At 49.3% G+C, this 27,444-nt stretch overlaps 1 protein-coding gene across 1 annotated transcript in view; it reads left to right on the forward strand.

Annotated features, from left to right (window-relative positions):
• Positions 1–27,444, forward strand: part of Poc1a (POC1 centriolar protein A) — a 68,506-nt gene that overhangs the window by 29,296 nt on the left and 11,766 nt on the right. The window contains exon 10 of the mRNA XM_021172097.1: positions 19,384–19,527. Coding sequence (XP_021027756.1) covers positions 19,384–19,527 — 144 coding nt within the window. The remainder of the gene's footprint in view (positions 1–19,383; positions 19,528–27,444) is intronic.

The raw sequence follows: 27,444 nt of genomic DNA on the forward strand, positions 1-27,444 counted from the left end.
GGAAAAAGAAGACAGCCCAGGGTATTGTTCTGCTCGGTTTTATTGTAGGGATATATATGGAGATCTCTCATTCACATATATATATATATATATATATATATATATATATATATATATATATATATATATATATACACACACACACACACACATATAATATACATATATACATATGTATATACATACACACACACATATATATACATATATATGTATATATATATAAATTGACCGTTTTAACCACGTGTCAGTGTCAATCTTAGTAAGCCATCGGCATCCACCGCCACAAGTTTTTCATTCTCCTATGCTGGAAACAGTAAATTTTTTCAAAACTGTGATGGCTAGGTTCTCTCCTGAGGTAGGAAGGGAGCTGGGTAGTGAGTTCCCTTCTTCCCTGGCACTTAGGTCCCCTGCATGGCCAGAGAGCTTGGCTCCTCAGGGGAGCTCAGGCACTCTGCTCTGTCCTGTGAACCAGGTCTGACAAGCTTCCACACCTCATCTCTGCCCACATCCCATCCTTCCAGTAACTCTAGGTTGCAATATGCATTTGGAGCAGATATTCTTTGAGTGCAGTCCCGTGCACCATGATGTCTTTAGCATCCCTGGCCTTACCTGATATGTGCCAGTAGCATCCTGCTTCCCAGTCGTGACGACCAGAAATGTCTTCAGCTATTGTCAGGTGTCACCATTGAGAATCACTGCAAAACCTCCTCCTTCCAGAGAAGCTCAGGGAGAAAGCGGTTGGGAGGCGTGGGGTGAGGCTGTGGGAGAAGTGTTCAGGGGAACTGAGGTAGGCTGCTCTAGGAGCCTGTACAAGGGTTCTGCTCACTTGGGTCAGGTTTGGATTCCCACCAGAAGATGTGGAGCAGAGCTCTCAGCTCTTAGACCATTTTGTAGCAATGCTGTTTGGCCTATCAGATTTCAGGCTCTCCTAGAGATGTTGGTAAACAATAAGAAAAGACTCTTCACCTTTAGCAACTGGATTTCCTTCAGATTGGCTGTGTATCGCCCTTCCTGCCCAGAGGCTCTCTGACTCAGAGGCAATACCTAATGAGGGGCCTGTGGGTGGCAGGGTGGTTTACTCTCAAGTCATGGAGAAGTAACTCTGCTGCCACTCTGATGCCCTCTGCCCCTTATCTCTGTCTCTCAATCACTAAAACAAGGTGTACACTCCTAGGCACTTAGGATTGTCACGGAGTTCATGGGGCCAAGCACATGTGGAACTTCTGACTTGTGCTTTCTCCAGTGTGGCCATTGGAAACCAGAGGGACAGACCTTGCCTGGATCCTTGCTGCTCCCGCATCCCCTAGCAGAGACTGGCAAGGACAACCTTGTTAGCCTTTGGAGGTTCTTCACCCTTGAGCCGCCCTGCCTGTGGCCTCGTCTCTGAACGTGACGTTTCAGCTTTCAGATCCTGGAATGAAGGCTGTCCTTAAACTCACTCGGAGAGGAGCTGTGCTCACTGTGGAGCTATTTTCAACCTCTGGTTGAGATTCACAGCTTATTTTTAGGCACATTTCATGTTGAAAAGCAAAAGCCATTTCCCAGCCATTCAGACTGAGAAGAATGGGTGCCATTTTCCCTCTGTTCTTGGTCGAGTTGTACAAAGGAGGGATTTCAGGGCTCGTGGCTGGGGCTCTTTCTATGCTTGGAAGATTGCACATGAAGGATTCCAGGCCATGCTGTGGACTGAGAGTACGCAGGAAGCTCCACGCTCTGCCCTGGAAGAAGGCTGAAAGGACGGCTTGTGGGCAGATGAGTGCCTCCTGGAGGGGTACGGGTGGGGGTATCCAGAGGGCTTCTCTGTAGCAGATGCTTGTAGTGATGTTTCAGGGAACTACTGCTTAGCCTGTTCCTTGCTGCAGCCCTGCCCACTGTCTGTTCTTACCCACCCTCCTGTTCTCTGGACTGAAGGGTTTGTTCCTTAGACAGAAAGACCCTGGTGTCTTGGCTGATTTCAGAGTTAGCATCTTGCCCACCCCAAATCTTCTCCAGGACAGATTTCTACTCCAGCTGCAGAAGTACTTTAAAAAAATATATTTATTTTATGCATATGAGTACACTGTAGCTGTCTTCAGACACACCAGAAGAGGGCATCAGATTCCATTACAGATGGTTGTGAGCCACCATGTGGTTGCTGGGAATTGAACTCAGGACCTCTGGATCTCTCCATCCCCAAAAGTACTTTTAAACTTCTTGTTTGTTTTGTATTGGACAGGGTCTCTCCACATAGATCAGGCTGACTTTGAACTCAGAGATCTGCCTGCCTCTGACTGCATACTAGAATTAAATGCATTAATTAAATGCCCAACTTTAAAATCTACTTTTAATGAATATTTGGATCTGCCCTCACTTTTGCCATAGTCAGAGGCCCATTATGCAATTGAGGAGTTGTACTAGGTGGGGTGAGAGATGAAGAACACCTCGTTTTAGGTAGTTCAATGAAATGGACAGAGGAAAAAACCAACCCACTTACTGAGCTCTCAAGGTTGGCTGCTCCGGGTTAGAAATTAACCTTGGTCTCTGGGTTGAGGGCGCTTCTCTGCTCACTTCTCAAGATGACATTTGAAGGAGGAAAGCTACCTGTGGTTAAGAGCTTGGCTTCTGGCTTCCGACCAACCAGTGGCCGGATCTCTGAGGTCTTGGTTCCTCTTCTCAACCTGAGAGATGCTGGGTTCTCCTTTGGTGAGATTTCACGGGTGGTATGCCAAGCAGCTCCTGGCTCTGTTCCTGGCACATGGGCAGTGCCCATGAAGCCTAGCCATTTCAAGAATGTTCTTCTCCCTCTTTGGTCTTCTGAGAGCCAGTCAGAGGAACCAAGTGTTCAAACCTTCTGGGGAGAGGGACACTGGACAAGGGTGTGGCTGCATTGCTGACTGGGATGATTTCCAGTGCCGGCTCCTCCCACAGCTGGTTCTTGTGAGGCCCAGGGAGGGTTTTAGACCCTCCAAACATATATTGTTTGTTTTAACTGACAGATCCAAAGTCCTCTGAGCTTGCAGATTAGAAGGTAAACCTCTGAGGAGGGTAGAAACAATCACACATATACACTTACGCAATGCACCACACATATACATACCACACGAATCCATCACACCACACACACCACACAAACACACACACACTACACATATCACACACACACCACACACTACATCACACACACACTACATCACACACACACACACACAAACACATCACACACTACATCACACACACACCACACAAACATACCACACACTATATCACACACACAAACACACCACATACTACATCACACACATTCCACATACTAAATCACACACACACACCACACACATCACACACACAAACACACCACACACATCACACATACCACACACACATCACACACACAAACACACCACACACACATCACACATACCACACACACACACAAACACCACACACACACACACACACACACACACACACACTCCATACATACTACATCACACATACAGACACACAGACACACACACATACACACACACCTTCAAAACTACTTAGGACAAAATGCCCAGGAACCTCAGAGCCTTAGTGCTAGAACCTTTCGCAGAGAAGTGGTTGGCTTAGCCAGGGGTATCTGCCCTTAGCCCGGGGCCGCCTCCTTGAACCCCCTCTTCTGCCTTGTGCCTCGGGTTCTAAGGGCAAAGTTCTAGTTGTTGCTATGCCTGTGTTTTGTTTTGGGTTCTGCCATGTGCTTCTGATTTTTGGGTGCAAAGGAGATCTGATTTCTGCTCCATCGCTATTTCCCCTATTCTGAGGATTTGGAGGGTCCTCAGTGTTTGTGGGGGTTTTCAAGACTTAGCTTTTCCCCACAGGAACCTCACCTAAGGAGGCACAGAGGAGAAAACATTTCCATTTGTCTCAAGGATCTCATCTCGGTGCCTTTTGGCTGCTGTAACAAAATACTGTGAACTAGGTAGCTTTTAAACAACACATGAATGTCATGACATTCATGTCTGACAGTTCCAGAGGCACTGGTGAGGATGTGCTGGGACGGGCTAATTCCTCTCCTCTGTGTCCTACTGCAGTAGACAGTGCTGGCTAAACCCCTTTTATAAGGGCACTAATCCCAATCAAGAGGCTCTGTCCTCATGACCCAGTTACCACCTCCCCCCAAAGGCTTGATTCCAAATATGCTAGGGATTATGATTCTAACATATACATTTTATGGGGGATACAAATGCTCAAGCTATTAGCAGTTTGACTTCCTGCGTTGGGTCTGTTTCCCAGAATATAAATGTCTGGTGCTGGCATTTGCTTTTGTAGTGAGAAATAAGGACTCAAGCTGGGTGTGGATGGCACACGTCTGTAATTCCAGCCCTTGGAAGGTGGTGGGAGGGAGATTGGAGGCCAGCCTGAGCTACAGGGGAGCCTGCCCCCAAAAAACAAAATGTAAAATAAAGGAAACTCGAATTTGAAGGCATGCTTAGCAGGAGGGTCATTGAGGGTATTTGAAGCAGAGTGAGCCCAAGATTTATGTGTCTTAAAAAGGAACTTCTCCCTTCTCCACTTGACCCCATTTCTGGCTTTTTTTTTTTCCCCTCAAGACTGTTAAAGGGAAATCTTGGCTTTCTGTCTGCTCCAGTGAATCAGATACCCAGGAGTTGCACAGCTTGGAAAAGGGTTGGGTTTACAGGGCCCATTGCCCCATCATTTGGTGCTGCCCTTGCCTCTGGGCCCAGGGCATCTTGGTCGTTATGCGGTATCTCTTTATGTGTATATGTTGTGCACCTGGCTGAATGACCAGCTTTGTCCATCGTGTACCTCATCTTTGTGAGTGATAGCTTGGCCCCAATCCTGTTTGGTGTTGGGATGCTTTGCAGATCTCAGAGGACTTTGAGGGACTTAGGAACAGTGGGGATGTTAAGACTGTTGTATATCTCTGTGTGGCTCCTGGTACAGTTCATTCATGCCTTCTGCATGCAGAGGAGGAGCCTACACTCAGATCATATGACATTCTGGTGAATGGTTCTAGACCCAGTCAAGTGCGGGCCCCTGGGGTGGGATGCAGCAAAACCAAGAGGGCCTTGGATGAAGAATCAAAAGGTGTCTCCCCATTTCTCCTTCAGCACCCTCAGACCTAAGACAGGCCCCCAGGCTCAGTGTGTGTGTGAGTACACACATGTAGAACCGTGGCATTGCTGTCTTAGGGGCTTATGTCTGCATTCCTACCGTCGTTGGTCAAGTGTGTCATTAGTGTCTACTGCTGCTGCTTAGTGTCATGCTGCAGGCATGGCGTGCTGCGGATCCAGGAACAGGACTGGGGTGTCAGGTAATCTGGCTGCTCAGATGCCTTCCTGGTGTGAAAGTGCGAATCTTACAAGGACGGATTGCATTTGCAGGAGTCCGTTAGCTGTCAGGATAAAGACAGGTTTTTGTTTTGTTTTGTTTTTGTTTGAGTCTCACTATAAAATATTGGCTGCTGTTCTCAAACTCATAGCGATTTGTCTAGTTCCTGCTGCTTCCCCAGTATTGGGATTAAAAGTGTGTGCCACCATGCCCAGCCAAGGCAGTCTTTTTAACATTTGACATATATTTATTATCAGAAGCTTCTCCAATTGGTTCTCAAACTTAGTGGTGCATCATAGCAACATGGGGATGTTAAAACTTAACTGCCAGCTTGGCCATCCCCAGGGTGTCTTACTTGCTAGAGAGTTTCTACTTCTACCACATCAGACACCGATGTGGCCAGTGCAGACCACTCTGAAAATTGGTCTATTGGAAGATGTGTCCAGTGGTGTTTGACATCCCAGACAAGGAGTCCTTTTCCATCTTAGATATTTCTGTGACTGGTTCAAGTTGCAGCTTAGGAGAGGCAATTGAGGAATAGCTTGTCCTTCTCATCCCACTATAGTGGACAGCAAGTGTAGGGGGAGGGATGTGGCTCTGGTTTGAATCTTCAGTATTGTTCCAAGAGATTCCAGTGCTGTCCTGTGAGTCTTTTAAACCTATAAGCACCCATCAGTGGGCTTAGAACTAGGCAGGCTGACCTACAGCCTTCTCACCAGCAAAGACTATCAGGAAGGAAGATGCTGCCCTGGCATGGGCTTCTGCCAGGCTTGTCTTTCCCTCTTGCCTCCTGGCTGCTGTTAGATGCTGTCTATAATCTAGTAGCTTGTTCTTGAAGCTCCATTTCCAGCCACTGCTTTCTGCGTTGTCCTCAGTGTCTCCTTTTGTGTCTCTGTTTCCTACCTCATACCCCTTAGATGTGGATCCTTAGACCAGCTCCATCCTCTAGAGAGCCTGCTGACTCTTGAATCTGCATGGAGCTCAGAGGCCTCAGGTTCAGTTCTGCATGTATCAGGACTCACCCAGCATGTAAATCCAACCATGCGCACCCTTCCTTTGAGCTCTGCTAACTCCTTTGGGAGATCTTCCTTCTTGCTGTGGGCTCAGGACTGTTGGGAGCCCCACTTTTGCATGCGGAGAGATGGTTCCAAGTCAGGCAACAATGGGGTAGCCAAACCATTGTGCTTAGCCATAAGGCGCACACAGCCCTTGAGTGCCTGTCATCTCAGCAACTGCTGTGGCGTTGCCATTTTTCTGATGATGATGACAAACCCTGTCTGTCCACACTTTGCAGACCCCCTCTCTACAGAAGAGCCGGCAGAGCCACAGAAGAACGCAGCCAGCTTTGTGGTGCAAGCAGAGCACACATGAGCACTGGGCCTTCAGGCGCTTGAGGCTCGTCCTTTTCTTTTGGCTCTATTCTATTTTTTAAACCCAGAAAGCTGAAAGTGGGAGAAACAAGCCCCATGTAGAAACAGGCCCAGATGCTTGAGCTAGCTCTGCTTCTCTATTCCCAGCAGAGATGCCTTCCACCATTGGCTCTTTCCAGATGGTACCTCCTTCATGCAGTCTTTCCCAGGCTGGAAAGTCTTTCTCTTTCTCCTCTCCTCTCCTCTCCTCTCCTCTCCTCTCCTTTCCTTTTCTTCCTTTTTAAAAAACAAACAAATAAACAAACAAACAGGGTCTCTGCATAGCTTGGCCATCCTGAAAATCACTATGTAGACCAAACCAGGCTGGCCTGGAACCCAGAGATCAGTCTGCCTATCTCCTGAGAACTAGGATAAAAAGTCATCACATCTGGCCTTTTTTATTTTTAGATAGATAGGTAGATAGAGAGAGAGAGATTGTGTGTGTGTGTGTGTGTGTGTGTGTGTTACAGTGAAAGAGTAGAAGTCTGAAGACAACTTTCAGAAGTTAGTTCTCTTTCTACCATGTGGGTCTTGAACTCAGGGCATCACATTTGGAAGCAAGCACCTTGACTCCCTGAGCTGTCTCCTCAGCCCTAGGCTGTCTTCCGACCACGCCTGCCCAGAGCCGCCTGCGTCCCAGAGTGCGCTCTCCTTCCCACCATCAGTTGCTCACAGCCCTAGGCCTGAGCTTGGCTCTCCCACAGCAGCCAGTGTGTGCCTGGGACAGGATGCTGAGGAGTCAGGGTGTGAAGGCCATTGCCTGGGACCACAGAGTCGTGTGCCTCAGTGCGTGAGCCTGGTAGCTGACTGGCTTTGGCCCCTTCCTTAAGGCTGTTTTTGGTTTTTGTTTTTAAATTTTTGTTTTGTTTTTTCATGGTTCCAGACTAAATGAAGAAAGTAACTTTCTGGCTTCATTTGTTCCTCTGGCAGCTGCTGGCATGGGGTGGTACAGGCATCCCTCGGGCCACAAAGGGAGGTAGAAGCTACATGTCTGGATTAGACTCCAGAGCTTCTCATTTGAAATGGAAAACCCCTTTTTGCATTTTATATTTTCCAGATTGGCTAGTGGTGTTGACCATGTGGTGTAAGGGTGTTGGATAATACTTATGTTTATGTTCTTATTGGTTACCATGGCAAAAGAAAAAACTCAGAATAGATGGTTTCCATGGAGATTATCTTACCGTTAGTTTCCCTGAAGGCCTGGACACTGCTGTGGGCTCAGTGGATACTGTTACTGCTATCAGAGGCTCTCTCTATGAAGTGCCATCGCCTTGCGCAGACATTCTTTCCAGTTGGGCAGAGCATCTGCCTCCCATGCTTGCAGAGCCCAGTGCCCTAAAGGTGGTGGTGACTCTGTGGCTCTACTTCCTGCCAGAGTTTCCCAGTGTGGCCTCAGCCCACAACACTTGTCATCAAAACAAACAAAAGCCCTTATGTGGCAGAATAATTCAGATTAGCACTGGAGTGGAGCAGATAGCATAGCAACCCCTTCATCTGGATTCTTCACTTGCCGACCTTACATCTTCCCCACGCTTGTCAGAAGCCCTCAGAGCACGTCTTTAATTCCAGATACAGCATTTTACTCTAAATAAGGATTTTCCTTGATTGCATAACTGTAAGGCTTTTGTCACATCCAACAAAATTAATCATTCCTTCATAATAAATACCTAGAACATGGTCACGTTTTCCCACAATTGTATCAAGAATGTCATTTTGTGGGGCTGGGGATATGACTCAGTTGACAGAGTACTGTGTTTGATTCCCAGCACCAAATAAAAACAGGTGTGGTGATCTATGCCTGCAACCCTGGCCTTTGGGAGCAAAGGCAGGAGGATCATAAGTTCGAGTCATCTTTGACTACATAGCCGTTTTAGAGCCAGCCTGGGTTACATACGACTGGGACTGGGGGTGGGGGTAGGGGTGTCTTTTCACTCGAGTAAGGATATAAAAACTTGCATGCCCATGTGTATCATCCTGCTGTCTACACTCTCCTCTCCACCCTGCCCATAGTTCTGAGTCAGGTCAGGAACAAGGGTACCTCCTGGACCCACTGTCCTTTGGTAGACCTAACTCTTCCTGGAGCTATAGTGCCTACATAGGCAAGCTATTGCTAGGAGACCTGGGCCAGGCACTGGATAGGATACGCTGGCCGTCTTTGGAGCCTGCAGGAGGAGGGGAGAGAGAGATGATGTAACTATAGTTCTTTCTGCTGTCTGCAACTTCATTTTCCAGGAAAGAGAGGCCATGAGACCCCATGGGACACAGCCTCCCTAGGAAGCATGGGGCACTGGCATCAGATTCTAGCTAATCTGAGGCCAGCTGCCTCTGCTGATTGGCTAGAGTCAGGCCTGGATATCTGTCTTGGCAGGCCTAGTTCATATACTTTTATGCTGTGCAAAATATGAATTAACTGAACTTGGGAGTGATGCCTGGGGTCTGGTCGGTGGCTCTGCCACTCTCCATTGAACTAAGTGCAAGGAAAGTTTAAAATAGTCTAGCCTTTGTTCCCAGAGTTTTAAAATTCAACTCCAGTAGTTACAATGATCTGTCTTCAAGTGCATCTATAAATAAACTGCTACTGTTCCTCTTTGTCACCAAAGCTTCCGAGTCTTCCAGAGACGTCTCTGCGGCTCATCTTCATTAGATGCCTCTCATCTGTAGGGCAGCTGCAGCCATCAGCAGGCTGGGCTGACACATGGAGTTTGTAAAAACAGCAGCGGCACATTCCCTTTTAAAAACCCAGTTCCCCCCAAATTAACTCTGGAGGGAGAAATAGCAGCTTTGCATTGGAGAAGCTTGGAGAGAGGACAGTGCCCCACAGAGCCATCAGCACTAAGTCCTGAGTGACAGACCCTGCAGGGGCAACATGTGTAACCTCAAGTCAGTCACATGAAATATGGGACAAACACAAATTGAGAAAACAACCATCTTGTATTGTTGGGAAGTATCAGTCCTGGAGGCCGGGGGAGCTGACACAGATGGCAGGAGGCTGGGTAAACAGGAAAGGATGCTGAAGGGGCCAGGGAGCGGGCGCGGGCCGCTGGTGCTGTCAGAGCCACAGCACACAGACCTCAGCACCCCAGTGTGGAACCCCAGCACTCATGTAGAAAGCCAGGTGTGGAGTGACAGGGAGACAGAGACAGGATGGTCACTGGCTGGCCAGGCTAGCTTAATCAGTGAGCTTCAGGTTCTATGAGAGACCCTGTCTCAAAAAATAAAGTGGAGAGCAACTGAGGAAAGTCAACAGTGTTGACCTCTGTCCTACACACACACACACACACACACACACACACACACACACACACACACGAAAATCCTGGATAATATTCTGTCTCGACTAGGGATTGGAGGATATCAGCTGCAGAAACTGGTGAAACTCGAATAACTTCGGTTAGTGGTGTTTCCCAGTGTCGCTCTCCTGATCTAGTGACTGTGTATGCTCTGGTTATGTAAGGTGCTAACATGGGGGGCAGAGAGTAATGGAAATTCTCTGTACTATATTTTGCAACTTTTCTATAAGTCTAAAATTAGTTCAAAGCAATTGAATCTTTTATTACAAGCCAGCTGCAGTCAACACTGGGGCTTTGTTAGAGTTCTTCATCTCCTTCCTCCCTGCCCTCCAGGCACTTGCTGTGTGGAGACTCGGTGTAGCTGTAGTGGACTTTACAAAAGGTTTGTGGGGCCCGACCTTAGCACAAGCTGTCCTGACTGGGACCCCTGTGTGTCCCAGGGGAACACTCTTTCCCAGGAGGGAGTCTCTGCGTGGCTACATTGTTTCCTTTAAAAAAAAAAAAAAAAGGTTCCTATCCTCTGACCACTCACCTTTATTCTGATTGTCTTCCTTAAATATTAGCTCATTTTAAAAACTTTTTGTTTGTTTGGGTTATTTTTCTTGTTTGTTTGTTTTGTTTTTAAGATGATCTCTTTAGCCACAACTGGCCAAATTGTCTATGAAAACCAGACTGACCTTGGGTTCAGAGATCTGCTTGCCTCTGCTTCGCCTGTGCTGGAATTAAAGGGGAGCCACTCCATTGTGCCTGGCAAACACTTTTATTTACTATGTGTGTGTGGTCTGTCTCACCTGAACTCAGAGGTCAGAGGTCAGCTGCAGGAGTCCGTTATCTCCTTTCGCCTAACCCTGTGTGCATCCCAGGGATCCAACTCAGGTCTCCAGGTTGGGCGGCGCTGAGCTGAGCCACGTGAGGCTGGGGCAGAGGCATGTCTCTCGGAAGTCCTAGGAGACTGTGAGGAAAGTGGGCTTCACTGGGGTGGCCCTGCCTCCTGAGCCGCTTGTAAACCAGGTTAAAGGACCTAGACTTCACTCTGCCCTCTCCCTCTGTGTGTTCCTGATCCCACCTTACCAAGGTGCCACCAATGTATGCCTCTGACTGTGCTAGGGCAGTGATGCCCTGACCACCGCCCCAAAGGCTGGTTGTTGTTTCTAGCCCCAGGAATGAAGGACTGGGACCTCCTGGGAAATGTGTGGTTGTGATGGGCGTGGCCAGTTGCTGTCTCAAGGCCTCCCTTGGTTTAAAGTGCTTGGCTTTCTCAGTTTCATCTTGTTCCCTCACCCCTCACTTCTGAGAGCAGAGGTGAACCCTGCCTGCCAGGGCATGCTCTCCCCTCTTTTGAAGACACCCCTAACCCCCACTCTGTGTGGAAAATGGTTGGAAACTTTTGCAGAGCCAGGCTGGTTGTGGGCCCAGGAGTGGCTATCTCGGCCCTGGGCCAATCAGAGTGGGGTTCTGTGCTTTGCTTGTTTATTGTTTGCTTCACGCCCACAGGCCCGAGGACAGCCTAGATGTAATGGAATCACCAGTATTCCCTCTCTCTGGGGGAATCATGACATAAAAAGGAACCGTATTGCCTTTGGTCCCGAACCCCAGATTGCACTGGCCTAGGTGGCATGACTGTGTTGATCAGACCCATGGATTCCTTGCCGTCTATTTTAAAGACACACACTCAATTTCCAAGCATTGAGAACCTATGTAGAGTCAAAGTGTAGCTGGCTGGGACCTGGCTGGGATCTTTGGTCGCAGAGTACCCCATTCAGCTGTGAACTACTGCTTTGGCCTCAGACCTTGTATTTGTCTGCCCCTCAACTTAAGCCTGACCCAGCACCCTGCCCTCCCCAGAGCCTGGGGTGGGGAACAGGCATGGTCATAAGTCTAGAAAGCCAGCAGCTGTAAGCGAACCCTGGGACCACATTTGGGCCAGCATCGGCCAGACTGCCAAACAATTAGATGCTTTTAAGAAACCAGAATTCCTCGTGGCTTCAGAGCTATGTTTAGAACCAGAAGTTTGTTCCCTGTTGGATCCCAGGCCAGAACCCAAAATTACAAGACAAATAAGGGTATAGTATATCTAGTTTGCAAATGTGTGTGATTTAAGAAGCTAGCCCTGCCTCTTCCACATGAGAAGCTGGGTGTGAGGCTGAGTCCAAGTGAGCTCTACCTTTTAATTCCCTCCCCAGGGCCCAGTTTAGCAAAGCTGAAGGCAGCTATAACTTCTGAGAGCAGCCAATGGCCTGAAGTCAGGAAAGACCTCTGAGCTCCTCTTGCTAAGTGAGTAGACTACAGTGAAAGAAAAGAAAGCTGAAGAGGTTTAACTATGGTGTGTGTGTGTGCATGCACACGTGTGCGCATGTCCATCTAGTCCTTCCAGTGTGGTTTTCAGCCTTTCTTTGGAAACTCAGTGAGATGCTTTGATGTGTTAAGTAGGCAATGAGCAGGCAGGCTGTGCAAGGAGGAAACTAGTGAGAACCCAGCCCTGGATCACCCAGCCTCCCCATTCTGGCCCCAAATGAAGCCATGGGTCAGTTCTTAGACACCGAACCATTACAGAGTTTTCATTTTCGGAGCAGGCTAGGGAGAGGACAAGGTCCAGGGTGAACAATTTAAAGAAAAGGAGAAATGTGTACTCTGGGCAACCATTAATCATCACCCGCCCACCCACCTGCAGCTCCGTTCTGTTAGCTCAGCATCGTCCGGTCAAATGGCAGGTGCTTCCGGCTACTTGCCCACTGTGCGCGGTCCTTGCTTGATGCTGTGCGGATCCCTGCGTAGCTAAGGGCTGCTTGGGGAACCTGCCCATGGGAGTGTGCTGCTTCCTCTCTTCCACTGAGGAGACTGCGCTGAGATGAGACGCTCTGCTCTACACAGGTGGAAACTAGTTCCCATATTGCTGGCAAGCCTCACACCTCTCACCTAGAGTCATCAGCTCATCACCTTGTGTGTGGAGTGGTAGTGATGGACTGACTGTCAAGTGTGGGATGTGCTGGACAGGTCGGCTCCTAGGGGCACCGAGATGTAATCGTAGCTTTAGAGGGAGTTGATAGAGTTTTGTAATTCCAATGGTAATATTCACCTTGAAGAAAGGTGCGGTTCTGAGTTTTGTCAAACAGATCCAGCTAGGTAACCCCATACCCCAACACACGACCAAGATCCAGAGTATTTCATTTGTTTCAAAAAGTTTCCTTGTGCCTCTTTGAATATATAAACGACACTAATTGACTTTCTTGTTGTAGGATTTTGTTTGTTTTTGAAACTGGGTCTCACTATGTAGGTTTGGCTGGCTGGAACCTGCTATGCAAGCAGGCAGGCCTCCAACTCCTAGAGACCTGTCTGCCTCAGTCTCTGCTGAGGTTAAAGGCAGGAGCTGTCATGCACAGCTGTTGTGGGGTGGGTTTTTATTTGTTTGGTTTTTGTTTTTTGAGAGGTTTTTGCACATATGTGTGAGTAACATGTAAACATGTGTGGCTACATGTATATGCAGCTAATGTGTGCACGTGCTTGTGGAGTGTGACATTCAATTATCCCCTGAACCCAGAGCTTGCTGATTCAGCTAGCCATCTGGCTCTTGGAATTCTGTCCCCATCCCCAGAGTACTGGGGTTCCCAGCCGCCGACACACCTGCTCAGCTTTATGAGGCTGTGAGTACAGCCCCAGTCCTTATTCTGGCCGGCCAGGCCCTTTACCCGTCCCCCCAGCCTCACATAGTGAGTTTACTGCCTAAGTTAGTTTGTGCCTCTTAGAACTTATGAAAGTGGGATCATACAATTACTTACTCATTTGAGCTGGTTTCTTCCAGCCTAATTATTTTGACACTGATCCACGTTGTTACATGTGTAAGTAGTCATACTTTTTACTACTGAGGAGGAGCCAGTGGAGTGGATACATCCCAGTCTGTTTATCTCCCTGAGGGTAAGCATTGGGTTACAGACAACAACACTAAACTGCTGTGGGCTTTCATATGCATGTTCATATGTCTATGGATATATGCTTCTGGTTTTCTTTCTTTTGTTTTTTAAGATTTATTTATTTATTTTATGTAGTAAGTACATCCTGTCTTTCTTCAGGCACACCAGAAGAGGGCATTGGATCCCATTACAGATGGTTGTGAGCCACCATGTGGTTGCTGGGATTTGAACTCAGGACCTCTGGAAGAGGAGTCAGTGCTCTTAGCCACTGAGCCATCTCTCCAGTCCTGCTTCTGTTTTTCGTACAGTGTATGGCTAGAACATATAATGGGTATAATACAAAGCTTATGCTAGTATAAGCTTTTAAGTAACTGCACGACTGCCGTGGGCCCCCGTGCTAGTCTTACGCAGCACAGGGATCAGACCAAGGGCCTTGGGTGTGCTAGGGAAGCACACTGAGCTGTGTCCCTAACCTTAGCCCTTTTGGAGGCGGACAGGACAGTTCTTTCTTCCTTTCTTTTAAAAATGTATGTGTATGATGTGTTACCTACATGTCTATACATGCCTTGTGCCCAAGGGGATCAGAAGAGGGTGTCAAATCCCCTGGAACTAGAGTTAACAGTGGTTGTAAGGAGCTGGAGAGATGGCTCAGTGGTTAAGAGCACTGACTGCTCTTCCAAAGGTCCTGAGTTCAAATCCCAGTAACTACATGGTGGCTTACAACCATCCACAATGAGATCTGATGCCCTCTCTGGAGTGTCTGAAGACAGCTACAGTGTACTTACATATAATAAATACATACATCTTTGAAAAAATGTAAAAAGGAGTAGTTGTAAGCCACACTGCATGGTGCTAGGTACAGAACCCAGATTCTCTGGAAGGGAAAAAAAGCTTGGCTCTTTCAGGTTATTCCCCTTTTTCTTCTTAGGGGAGGATTGCTGCTTTTCCCCAACTCCCAGTATCCTAGGCCCTTTGAATAGTCAGCCAACCTAGAGACCAGCCAGGAAATCGATCCAGAGTGATTTCTCTGACAGCAAAGACCTACAGGCGGTTCAGGTTTGTTTTTAATGAGATTTCATGGGTTGATGCCTCGTGTGCCTGGGTGACTGAGATAGTGATTTTAATGCATCCCTGCTGTGTATGAAGGGTGGAGCCCATGGTGGCATATGACAGGGAGCTGGCAGAAGGAAAGAACCTACGCAGACATCCTTTAAACATGCTGGCAGAGCCTAGAATCCTACTCCTGGGTGGCCTGAGAAGAGACCCCTACAGGTCCCAAGGGAGTCTCCACATGTTTCTTGTGGGTTTGGTCTAAAATAGCATTTGATGTAAAAGGCATAGTGTGGAACTGTACCTGTGGACTGACCTTGGTAGGGAGTTTACTTAGGATGCACTGTGTTATTAGTTTCGTTTCCCCTGCTGTGGGAAAGTACCTAGAAGAAGAAGGGAAGGAAGGAAGGGAGGTTTATTTCAGCTCCCAGTTTGAGAGGATACAGTTTGTGCTGCTGGAAAGGCATGGTGGCAGAGCGTGAACTAGTGGCCGCAAGCCAGGAAACAGAAAGAGACGGATGCTGGAGTTCCGCTCAGTTCTTCTCTTTTACTCAGCCTGGGACCACGGCCTGTGGGATGTTGCCACCCACATTCAGGGGTGGCAAATCCTCTGTTAAAGCTTTGAAAACACCTGACGGTCAGGACCAAAGGTGTGTGCCCTGATGACTCCAAGCGTAAGTATCCCACCCAAGAACCACTGTGGCCCTAGGATGCTTCATGTTAAACTGCTATGATCTTCGCTCTTCTGCACTGCTATTGCATCTGCAACTCCATTACTAGGGCTCTACTACCTTGGCACTTAGCTTTCCTGTGTCTGCTTTTGTGCTTATTCACAGGGCTTCTCAGGGAATGCTACAGCTCTTGAATGCTGGAGTGCAGGTGAGCGACAGCAGGGCTGTTGGGGTGGGGCTGTGGCCCTTTGCTGCAATGCAGATGGTGAAGAGGTCTTGTCACAGGAATCTCACTGCTCCTGTGGGTTGGGCCCATCCAGGCATCAAGTGTTTGTGGAGGGCCTCTGTTCTCACCTGGGCAGACAGACATTCCAGGATAGACAGGGAGGGCAGTGATGCAGAAATGGATCGGCTCAGAGGAGCTGCTGGCCTCCACAAAGACACTAAGGAGAAAGTGCGCAACCAAGTCCAGCTGCAGGCACCTGACCTATCACCTACCACAGACCACCTGATAGCCAGGGATTTGTGCTTTGAGGTTAGATCCCAGCAGAGTGCTTTTGAGAAAGTATATAACATATCAGGGTGATCTTTCCTGAGAGAACACTTAGACTGAAAAATAATAAAGCCATCCCTACCATGAAGGAGCCTCGAGGAGTTAATGAGGTGACGTTAGATCAGGGCTCACAGTAGATGACAGGTAAACATCACTGGCCAGCCTCAGTGTGGTGATTCTAGGCTTTGTTCTTTTGAGACAGGATGGCCCAGACCATGGCCTTAAGTTCACTTGGAGTCCCAGGCTGGCCTCACATTTGTGATCCTCCTGCCTCAGCTTCCCGAGGGCTGGGGTTACAGGGGCCATACACAGCTTCCAGAAACCCCAGATCCTTCTTAATTGTTTTCCTATTACATTTTTATTTTTATTATTATATTTTTCATTTTTTTAATTAATCCTACCACCCGGGAAGCTGAGTTCAAGGCCGGACTGGTCTATAGAATGAATTCTAGTACAGCCAAGGCTACACAGGAAACCCTATCTCAAAAACTATACACACACATATATACACACACACACAGTTTGTTTAAATTGAGTGTGTATGACTGCACCAGTCTGTGTGTAGTGTCTTGTGTGCATGGAGGGCAGAGGGCAGTGTGTTAGTCAGTTTTTTCCTTCTGCCATGGGTTTGGGACTGAGCTCAGTAAGCACGTGTCCTCATCCTGCCATCCCGTATGTCTCCACATGTAGCCCAGGCTACCCTGGAAGTCACAGCCCTCTTGTCTTAGCCTCCACCTGCTGGGATTTGCATTTCTTTCCTCAGTTTCCTTTGTTGTGGCATGAAGACAGCCCAGACCCATGGTATCCATGGGAACACATAAATCCCCTGGAACCACTTCTCCAGCTCGGAGCACCACAGCTCCAGTCTTTGCTGCTCCCTTGGATCTGCTCAGCTTTGGCACAGACGGAGATTGCTAAAGTTGGCGCTCACTCCCCACCCCCACTTCATCATCCCCTGTTTCCAGAAGCTCAGCTCAGCACTGGCAGCTTCCAGGCTGCTCTGCAGAAACACTCAGAATTGCCATCCCTCCTTTCTGGGCAGCAGGCAGCAGGCAGCACCAGCCTGGCCATACCCAGGAAGATGCCTGCTGTCGGGACAGGATGCCTCTAACCTTCTCTCAGTAGTCTGTTCTGGTGGGTCCACAGTTCTCCTGCCTTGAGGAAGAGTGTGTCTGTCTGAAAGGAGTGGGCAGGGGCACAAGACTTGATGGTGACTTCAGGTGAGCTCGTCTAACTTACTGACCCCATTTTACAGATGAGAAGGTAGAGATACTAGCTAGAGTGATAGAGTCAAGGCCTCTCCTCACCTGTGACAGAAGCACCTGAGCCTGGAGATCACTGTGCTGAGTCCAAGCTGTCTTGGCAAGGCTGGCAGGCTTCTGAAGTGTTTCCTTATGGAATGGGCTTCTGGGTACATCGATTCCAGGACTGGAAGAGCCATGGTCCTGATAGCCAAGAGCTTAGGAAATGTCCACATCACACAGCAGGCATGTCAACAGTAGGCACGTGGTCATGACACCAATCTCCTCAAGAATGTCCCTTTGGCTCACGTCTCACACTCAAGTTCTTTGGCCACCAGAGCTGGCATTTTTCAAGTTCGCATCAATATGTCCTTGAGAGTTTGTGGTTTATAAGATCAGAACTCTTTCCTGATAAAGAGAAATATTCAGGTAGATTCCACATGCTGACCTGTCATGCATTCCTTTGTCACGTGAGCCCTCTCCTGCGTCCATTCTTTCCAAGGACGGTGATGTAGTCCTGGTGAGCATGCCCAGGCCAGGTCATCCCCACAGTTGGGTTGACACTGAGGGGAGATGTAAACAGCCAGCTGATGATGGGTCTGCAGGCATCCCAGTGCTGTCAGGGCTGGGTGCTATCCTAGCTGAGTCTCAGTTGTCCCCAGTATACTCCACTGCCTGTGGTTCTGGGAGGTTGGCAGCTTCTGGGTGCAGTAGGCTTAGCTCTGTGGTACAAGGGTGGTCCACAAGTATGAGGAAAGGTGTGACAAGCACAGCCCACACTGGAGCCCCCTGAACAGTCAGAACCAATTCCTCTGCCTCTGTGCTAGCCCTTGTTCTGAAGATGACGTAGCTAGAGGAACAGGGTGGGAAGGAGGAGGCCCAGGTGTTCAGGGGCAGAGAAACTCCTGCTGGGGAGGACAGGTACTTTTAGCAGAGTGAGAGGGTAGGCAAAGCATCCATAGGGAGGAGAATACTGTGTGAGTGCCAGGGCACAAGCAGGAGAGGGTGTAGACGGAGGTGGATTGGGTTGGACAGAGCCCGGGGGTGACATGGTACCTCTGGAGTGTCCACTAGACATGTGTGGGTCATCAAAGCTTGGGGACTGACCCAGAGCATGGGTCACTATTGCATTGTGGAGCTAGCTGCAGGATTAAGACTGTGGCATCTGCTGAGCTGCCTCCAGGTACCCGTACCATGCTCAGGGAATCGTGCTCCATATATGCAGGCTGCTTCCTGGGACAGGAGAAGCCTTCATTCGAGTACAGAGAGGGGCTCTACTTTTATGATTTGGGAGCTTAGTCACTCTTCAAGTCATAAAAACCCAAGTGCCTCCCATTTCTGGAGTCCTGTTTGAAGCAAGTCAGCTGTGGCTGTCCTGTGGATTCTGGCTCCTGCCAGCCATCTGGGCACAAGAGTCACATAGAGATCTTTGTTTTTCCAGGGGATCTGGGGCAGGGCAGGGGTTGGAACATCCCCTCTAATTTCTGGACCACAGCTGCTGGGCCGTTGGGAGGGCAGAGTTGAAATCAAGCTGTCTGGGAGAAGAGGGGCTTCAGGGCCTTGCAGCCTTCATGTCTCTGACTTCCCCACAAAGCATCCTGGTTGGTGCCTGAGAGTGAAGAGTTGTAAGCTGGACCAGCCTCCCTGAGGACCTCTGAGACCTGAGAGTGCTCGGACCACTCAGGGCTCCACCTGCCCTGTGCTCAGGCCCCATCTAGTATGGACTGCCGGGCACTCAACTCCACTTCTCCCCAGTCTCTGCCATGAAAGATGGGCATGTGGACGTTGGTGTGTGGAAGGGGTGCGTGTCCTGTCCCTGCTGTTTCTGCTGACATAGAAGCCATTTCCTCGGCCCTCCTGGCTTCTCAGATAATCCTCTAGAGATGCTCTTCTTGTTTCCTCAACTACTAAATAGACTGAGGGCCTGGTCTCTTTCTGTCTTTAGCCAAAAATGGATTTGCCTGTCCCACCAGGCAGAGACAGGAGTCTGGAATCAGTTCAAGGCGAGCCCCAGGAGTCCATCAGCATGCCTCAGACACTGACCAGCACACTGGAGCACATCGTGGGCCAGCTGGACATCCTCACGCAGGTAGGGCCGGATGGGCTACACCTCTCGTCTTCATGGCTGTCTTGCTTGGCTTGATGTTGGTTGGCTGGTATTGAGTTTTAATACCAATGAGCCAGGATTACTTGGTTGGCCTAGGCTGACCTTGAACTGGAGACCCCCTTACTCCAGCCTCACTCAGTATTGCTGTCAAAGGTGTGTGTCTGTCACCATCCCCAGCAACTGCTAAGTTTTTAAAGGCAAGCTTAGAGTGCCTTTGTGTTCCTCATGGTCCATGTCCTTCACTGGATCAAAGGCATGGTGCCTGTCTTGTTATGATTTCTGTTGCTGTGATGAAACACTATGACCAAAAACCAAAACAAGTTGGGGGAAAAGGATTTATTTGGCTTATGCTTCCTCTAATGACAAACTAGAAAGTGGAAGTCAGGATAGGAACTTAAAACAGGGCAGGAGAGCCGGGCGTGGTGGTGCATGCCTTTAGTCCCAGGCAGAGGCAGGCAGATTTCTAAATTTGAGGCCAGCCTGGTCTACAAAGTGAGTTCCAGGGCTACCCAGAGAAACCCTGTCTCGAAAAACCAAAAAAAAAAAAAAAAAAAAAAAAAAAAAAAAAAAAACAGGGCAGGAACCTGAAAGCAGGAGCTGATGCTCAACCTGCTTTCTTAAAGAATCCAGGACCACCAGCCCAGGGGTGGCTCCTCCCATGGTGGGCTGCTCCCTCCCTCATCAATCACTAAGAAAATGCCCTGAAGGCTTACCAGCAGCCTGATCTTATGAAAGCATTTTCTTAATTTAGGTTCCCTCTTCCCAGATTACTATACTTGTATCAAGTTGACATAAAACTAGCCAGCACAGTGCTTACACCTTTGGTTTTAGCACTGGGGAAGCAGAGGCAAGTGGGTGTTTATGAGTTTGAGGCCAGCCTGGTCTATAATTAGTCTTCAGGCTGCTCTTAATAAGTTCTAGACTGACCAAGGTTACATAGTATCTTAGGAGAGAGAGAGAGAGAGAGAGAGGAAGGTAAAGGTAAGTAGGTAGGTTGGTTTCTGTGAGTATAAAAGGAGGGTCTGGGGGGCAGAATGGATCTATTTTCTAGCTGACATTAATGAAATATCAGTGTCTTCCCTGGGATTCTGACTTTATCAAAAGCAATGGAAGCCCCAGCCACTAGACTCCAAAATCACCACACAAGTCCCGCCAGAGTTTGCCTACCCTGGTATGGCTGGGTCACAACAGTGCTTTGAGAGGAACACTGTCCATTCATGCTGTTCTCACCTGGCGGGAGCAGGAGCCTGGGAGCTAGACTCTCTGCAAGCCTGGCTTTGAACTCAGTGCCATCTGTGCTTTGCCCAGCTGCCTGTGGGATGGCCCCTTTAGTGCTTTAAACTCCGGTGCCCTGACTGATGCACAGGAGGTCGGGGCGCTGACCTTTGCTGTCTTGGTAAGGGTTAGCGGATTTGAATCTCTGCAGAGTGCTTGGCTCTTGCCTGATTCCAGGTATCTGCTGAGTAAACGTTTCCTATGGCCTGTGGACCTCTTCAGTGAGGTGAATGTGGGTCCTGCTCTTGGGAGCTTAACTTACAGCATAGAACCTTCAGTAAAAGCAATGGACCCCAACAAGGGTGGCAGCTTCACCGTGGTTGCCCAGAGGAGCATCACATCTGAGGGAGGCCCTGACAGAAGAGCAACCTGCCTGTGGTCTGGAGGAACCAATCCAGGGTAGCTGACATGTGGCACAAGGGGAGCAGTGGGCAAGGCAGTGTTGAAAGATGCTCTGTCTCCCTGGTGCCGTGGCTTTAGATGCCTGGCAGGGACCCTACAGATTGCTACTGTGCTGGCAGCCTGCAGGAAAGACTGTAAATGCAGGGAGAGGCAGAGCTGCCCCAGCTCAGCCCTACAGGAGGCCTGCAGAGGACAGCCAATAGAAGTGGAGCTCAAACCACCTGCTAGGCCTTCCCGGACTCTAAGCCCTGGGCACATAGATGGAGGTACCCACGGGAGAGACTGAGTGGCTGCTCTTAGGGTTGTGGGACTCCAGAGCACAGTGTACAGACATTCTGGGAAGCCTGTTAACCCCTGAGAAGAAAGAACGCCTTCTCTGAAGAGACACAAGCAGTGTGCCAAGGTTTGAAGATGAAAAACTCACTTGAAGCCCGACAGAAACTGCCTCCTGTTCTTCACAGCCTCTTTGAGTGAGAGGTCAGGGCAGCTGGAGTCATTAGGACTTCACGGGATAAAACTGGAAATTAAGTCTGAGAAGACGGCTAAAAATACAGGCATACAGCTCCCAAAACATCTCCTGCTGCTGACACGGGGGGTTGTTTGTGTGAGCAATCAGGAGGATGGTAGTAGCTTTGTAAGAAACGCGGATCACAGAGTAGAAGTGGCCAGCAGCTGGGTGTCAGGACGTCCTACTTGACACTGGTCCCTTTGCAACTCCACAGTGGTCTTCTCTTCTGACAGTGCCCATGTGTTCTTTGGTACCACGAAGTGAAAAGAGTTGCCCTTGAACCCACTGTGTCTTGAGGAAGCTCGGATTCCTTACCGCCCCACACAAGCTCAGCCCCCTTTTCTACATGGTACATTTGAGTTCTTCAGACCATGCTCTTGGGAGGCCTGGTCCTAACTGAACCAGCCCTCTCCTGAGGCTGAGCCCAGGCAGCTGATGCCACCTTCCTTTTCAAGTGGCTTGCTGAGCAGGACTCCATTTAGTATGTGAGTGCTGGCCTAGGGTGCTACTCCCTCAACACTATGTGCTTGGTCCTAAAGCTATCTGTGCTCTGGCCACCTCAGCATTGACTTCCACTTCAGCGATGTCCACGTGAATCATCTGTTGTACTGTGTGAGCAGACTTCCTGCCCTTTTCCTCCTCCTCAAGGCCCCCTAGAAGGAGATGGTACCGCCTGGGTTGCTTACACTTCTATCCTGCAGAGCATCCATCCAGTGAGAGCCATGCCATTGTGCTGGATGGTGGACAGGGATGATTTCTGAATGAGTCATGGGCCCTCCAGTACCCTGTTACAGAGGACCCTAGGGTTTTTTCTTTCTTTCTTTTCTTGTGTTTGTTTGTTTGTTTGTTTGTTTGTTTGTTTTTGTTTGTTTTTGGTTCTCTATGTAGTTTTGGCTGTCCTGGAATTTGTGCTGTAGATCAGGCTGGCTTCGAACTCACAGAGATTCTCCTACCTATGCCTTCCAAGTGGTGGGATTAAAGATATGCACCACTGCCACCCAGCTAGGGCCCTAGTTCTTAAAGCTGAACTCGTAGTTCACACTGGCAATCCTGGCACTTGCAATGCTGAAGCAAGAGGATCAACAGTGTGAGGCCAACCTGAGCAACAAAAAATATAAACAAACAAAACCTACCTTCTTAGTAAACAGTCTTGTCTGGGGGTGTGGGTGGTGACAAGACAGCCTCTGTGGATGCTTGTAGTCTGTTTACCTCCAGTCTGAGGGACAGACACAAATTCCCAGCCCTCTCCAGGGTGACACTCTGCCCCAAGCAGCCCTCTTAGAAAAGTCCTAAATTCGGGAAACTAAGCACCACTCCTCCTCCCCCCTCAGGGCTCAGAGTATCTCTGGCTTCTGGTGATCCGAGGAAAACCTAAGCCTCCTATAGGGCTGGAATGCACCCAGTCTCCAGGGCTCTGGGAATATGAAATATGCTCACCCGTGGGGCTCATCAAGCAGTGCCCAGCGGGCTTTGTACTCTTGTCATGTTAGGAGCTGCTCTTCCCATTGCTACAACCCAAGGCTTGCTGGGGCCAGAGCCTTCTGTATGACAGCACCACAAAGCCTTCCTCCAGTTGTCTACTGCCTCCTGAAGCTAGCCCTTCCCAGGCCCAAGGCAGCCATTTCTCAGCCCTTCCAATAGCAGTGATGGTTCCCCCTGTGAACACACATTCACTGAGCCCATTCTGTTTGCCCTTGTGTGAAACCCAGTGCCATCCCTGAGAGGTCTCCTTAACTGAATGTGACGTCAGAGTCAGGCTTTAAGGGGGAGCAGGCAGCTGGGGCCATTCCAGAAGCTAAGAGCCAGGCATGGAGGTTTTGAGTCCTCTGGTGGGGGTTACAGAACAGCAACCCAGAAGTGATGGGACACTGAAGACACCAGAGCTGGAGCTTGGCCTGGCAGAAGCCAGAGGAATGTGAGACAGAGACTTAGGCAAGAGGCAGAGCTGTCATAGGCTTGCTCCTGGGAGCCAGACTTCACTGCAGGTCAAGGAAATGGATGGAGAGATCAGCAAAACTGAGGCTCCAGCCTCCCAAGGCAACAAGGTGGCCCCTGGCGTCAAGACGCCTTGCAGGCCCTCAGATTCCCAGCTACCCGTAAGGTTTGTACTACATCAGAAATCAGTTCTTTAGCCCCACGTTGGGGTTGAGCTGGTTTTACCTTTTAGAGACTCCCATGTTTGTAAAGTGCACACATTAAGTTTCAAAAGTGTATTTACAAGCCAGGTATAGTGGTGCACGCCTGTAATCCCTGCACTCAGGAGGCAGAGGCAGGTGGATCTCTAAGTTCAAGGCCAACCTAGTCTACAGATTGAGTTCTAGGACAGGGTACATAGAGAAACTCTGTCTGGGGGCAGAGGCGTCTATAAGAGGAACACAGCTTTTGAAATGACCTTGCAAGGTGTGGGACCCTTTGCTCCCTTTCTTCCTGTCTGTATTTTCCCAATCGGCCCAGTCTTCTGGCTGGCCTGAAGACTCCTCAAATTGTTTTAGATGGGAAGCCCCTGAGTATGCACATCCTGATACTTGGCTGGAGCCAGCAGCTCTTCCCGGGCTCTCCTCTGTACCCTCACTTGAGCTTGCCTTTGGACTTCATGGAAGTTAGCATCTTGCCAGGTGCTGAGAAGGCCTCAGTAATGGCTTCCCCCGGATCCAGCCTGGGTCCACCCAGCTGTGGCTTTGGCAGGAAGCAGGTAATCCCGATTAGCCACCGTGGGCAGAGCATCACTGCATCCCTGCATCTCTTGCTAAACAGTTTAGGATGTCTTCATCAAGAGTGTCCTGCAGAAGATGTCTCACCTTCTTTTTTGGTAAGGCATTTGCTGTGCCTGCCAGTCTTTGATCCCTGGAATCCTCATAAAGCTGAGGGGAGAGACCGACCCCTCAGGGCCATCCCCTCCCCTCTGTGCACGTGCTGGGGACTTTGTGCACCTTCCTTCCTTCACTAATGAATAATTTTTTTAAAAGTTTGAGGCTAGAGAGACGTCTTAGCTGTTAAGAGAGTTTACATAAAAGTGCTGGGACATAGGTAGTGTTCGCCCTGCATTTGCAATACCCTCATTTCAGCCTCTGCTACTGCCCACCGGAGCCACTTCCTTTAGAACAAACTTGGCCCTCCTGAAGGACAAAGCCATGGTTCTTGCTCAGGGCTCTGAACTCAGAACCCAGAAGGCTAGCCCCTGAGGCCATCTGCCCAGAACACACACATGTGCACCATATTCTCTCTCTTTCTCCTCTCTTCTCTTCTCCCTCCCTCCCTCCCTCCCTCCCTCCCTCTCTCTTACCCTGGCCTGTGCTCTTGCTGTAGGAGACAGCTTGTTCTTACTGTCCCTGTGAGGCTGCTACCTGGGGCTTCACTTGTTCCTCTGCTGAGCTCATGGAGGATGTGATCCTAGCTGGATGTCTTCCATGCTTAGAGTAGCCAGGATTCTTCAGCTTCATTCATCCCCACCAAGCATGGAGATGCTCACTGAACAAGCCGCCTGCCTATCAAATGTCTCAGCGCATGCACTTTCCTAGATGTGAAGGCAACTGGATGTCGTAGACCTTGATATAATTCCTGTGGCCTGTTTCTTCCTTTCTTTCTCCTCCACCCCTAGTCCCCCACCTGAGACAGGGTTTCTCTGTGTAGCCCTGGCTGTCCTGGAATTCGCTCTGTAGAACAGGCTGGCCTCAAACTCAGAGATCTACCTGCCTCTGCCTCCTGAGTGCAGGGTATAGCCAAACCTACTAGGTCCTTGGTTAACTGTAAACTGGACTGGGGCAGCTATGATAAAGACCAGCAGTTTCTAGTGTTGTACGTGGCACCGTGGGACAGCCCTGAGAGCCTATAGCTTGGGAACAGCAGGAGTGGCCATTCAAGTCCAGGAGTCCTGTAAGCTGCCAGGGAAGTGCAGGTGTCTGGGGGGAGGAGGGTGCACAGAAGGTGACAGTGGCACTGGAGTGAAGCTGTTGATCCTGGACTAAAGCATCCAGGGCCAAGATTGAAGTTCTGAAAGATGGACAGTTTTCATGGCAGTCATTCTTACAATCCAGTTACCGCAGTAGCCTGGGAGGCCCCTGTGAGAGGCCCAGCCAGCGTTTAGGACTTTTCGCTTAGACATCAACAGCAACTGGCTTGGGGGAAAGGTGGGTGTTTCTTCCTTCTTTTTTAAGATTTATTTATTTTTATTTTATGTGTATGGGTGTTTTATCTGCTTGTATCTCTGTGCATTCCATGTGTCTGGTGCCTGTGGAGGCCAAAAGAAGTCATCAGACCCTCTAGATCTAGAGTTATAGATTATTGTGAGCTGCCATGTGGGTGCTGGGAACCAAGCCTAGGTCCTCTGGGAGAGCAGCAAGGCTCTTAGTGGCTGACCTCTCTCTAGCCCTGAAAATAATGGGGAGAGGGGGCACGGAGAGGCAGGGTTTCAGTGTGTAACATTGGCTGGCGTGGTGCTCAGCTTAAAGATTAAAGGTGTGTCCTATATGTGTTTGCCTTCCCTGGGAGGACTCTGAGCTCATCACCTCCATGCACCACATGCACTGCCCTGTGGCTCCCTCATCAATCTCTCCATTGGCCTGCCTGCCTCTGTCAGTTTTGCTAACAAGGCTGAAGCCTGCGGAAGGGAAAAGCCAGGAGCAGGAGCAGAAAGGCCTGGCCACTGTGGCTGGGCTTTGCTCCTTAAGGCCTTCTGTAGGGTGAAGCAACTGGTACAGCAGTGAGAGGCCCTCGGAGTGGCCATTCCTGCTGCTTCTGCACTGCTGGCTGTCCCACTGCCTGTATTGTCCTTCAGAAGAAGTCATTAGACCCTCTAGATCTAGAGTTATAGATTATTGTGAGCTGCTATGTGGGTGCTTCAGAAGCAGGGATGCAACCACTGTACTCACCACCTTTCTGTCTTCTGAGGTAGGCAGCAGACATCAGCAATTCTGGTAGAGCCAGGGCTTCCCAGGAGGCCTTGTGAAATCTGTTCTGCTGCCATGCCAGGCTTGTCCCTCATGGCAAGACCTGAGGACTCAACCCAGACCCTAGGGCTGACACATTCGCTTGTGTGATGTCATGTCTAGAGTGACTCTGGCATAGGCTCTGACCTGCATGCTCTTTCCTCTTGCACCCCTATATTGACGCTATAGGAAAGTTAGCTAGCAGGCTAACTCTAGAGTCTTGATCAGCTCAGCTCCCCATTGGCTCCCTGTGTTACACTGTGGACTCAGAATCCTGAAGGATTGCTCGGCAGGGCCCTGGTGTACTCTTGATCATTTGAGGCTCTGGTTTTCTCTTCAGGACACGGGACATGGGGTGGAGCATGGAGATGTCGACAGTGACTCGGGAGCCTGGGAGGCTTGTGTGCGCAGCCCGCACAGGCTTAGCCAGGGGCTCAGTGGTTCTGTTTCAGGAGCCGACAGCAGAGCTATTTTTGACTCAAGTTTCACATCTTGCTGCTTTTTAAAAATACCAAGCCATGAAATTCTTGCAAATTCTTGCTCCAACTGGTTTTTTAATAGCAGGCAGTGCTTCAGGCCAGCCCCAGCCATGCAGTGATGTCACAGTTGGGTCCCTGTGGCTCATAGAGACTGCTACACTCTAATCCAAGGCTAGAAATTTAAGCGAGAAGAACCAGACCATAGCAGCTCTGCTGACTTGGGGCTCCTTGGCAGTTAAGTTTTCCAGGTGTTGAGCTCTGCTGATGTCGTTCAACAAGGCCAAGGGGTTTTGTTTGATTTAGGAATTTA

The sequence above is a fragment of the Mus caroli genome, chromosome 9, assembly GCF_900094665.2.
Source record: "Mus caroli chromosome 9, CAROLI_EIJ_v1.1, whole genome shotgun sequence".
In the NCBI taxonomy this organism is placed as follows: domain Eukaryota; kingdom Metazoa; phylum Chordata; class Mammalia; order Rodentia; family Muridae; genus Mus; species Mus caroli.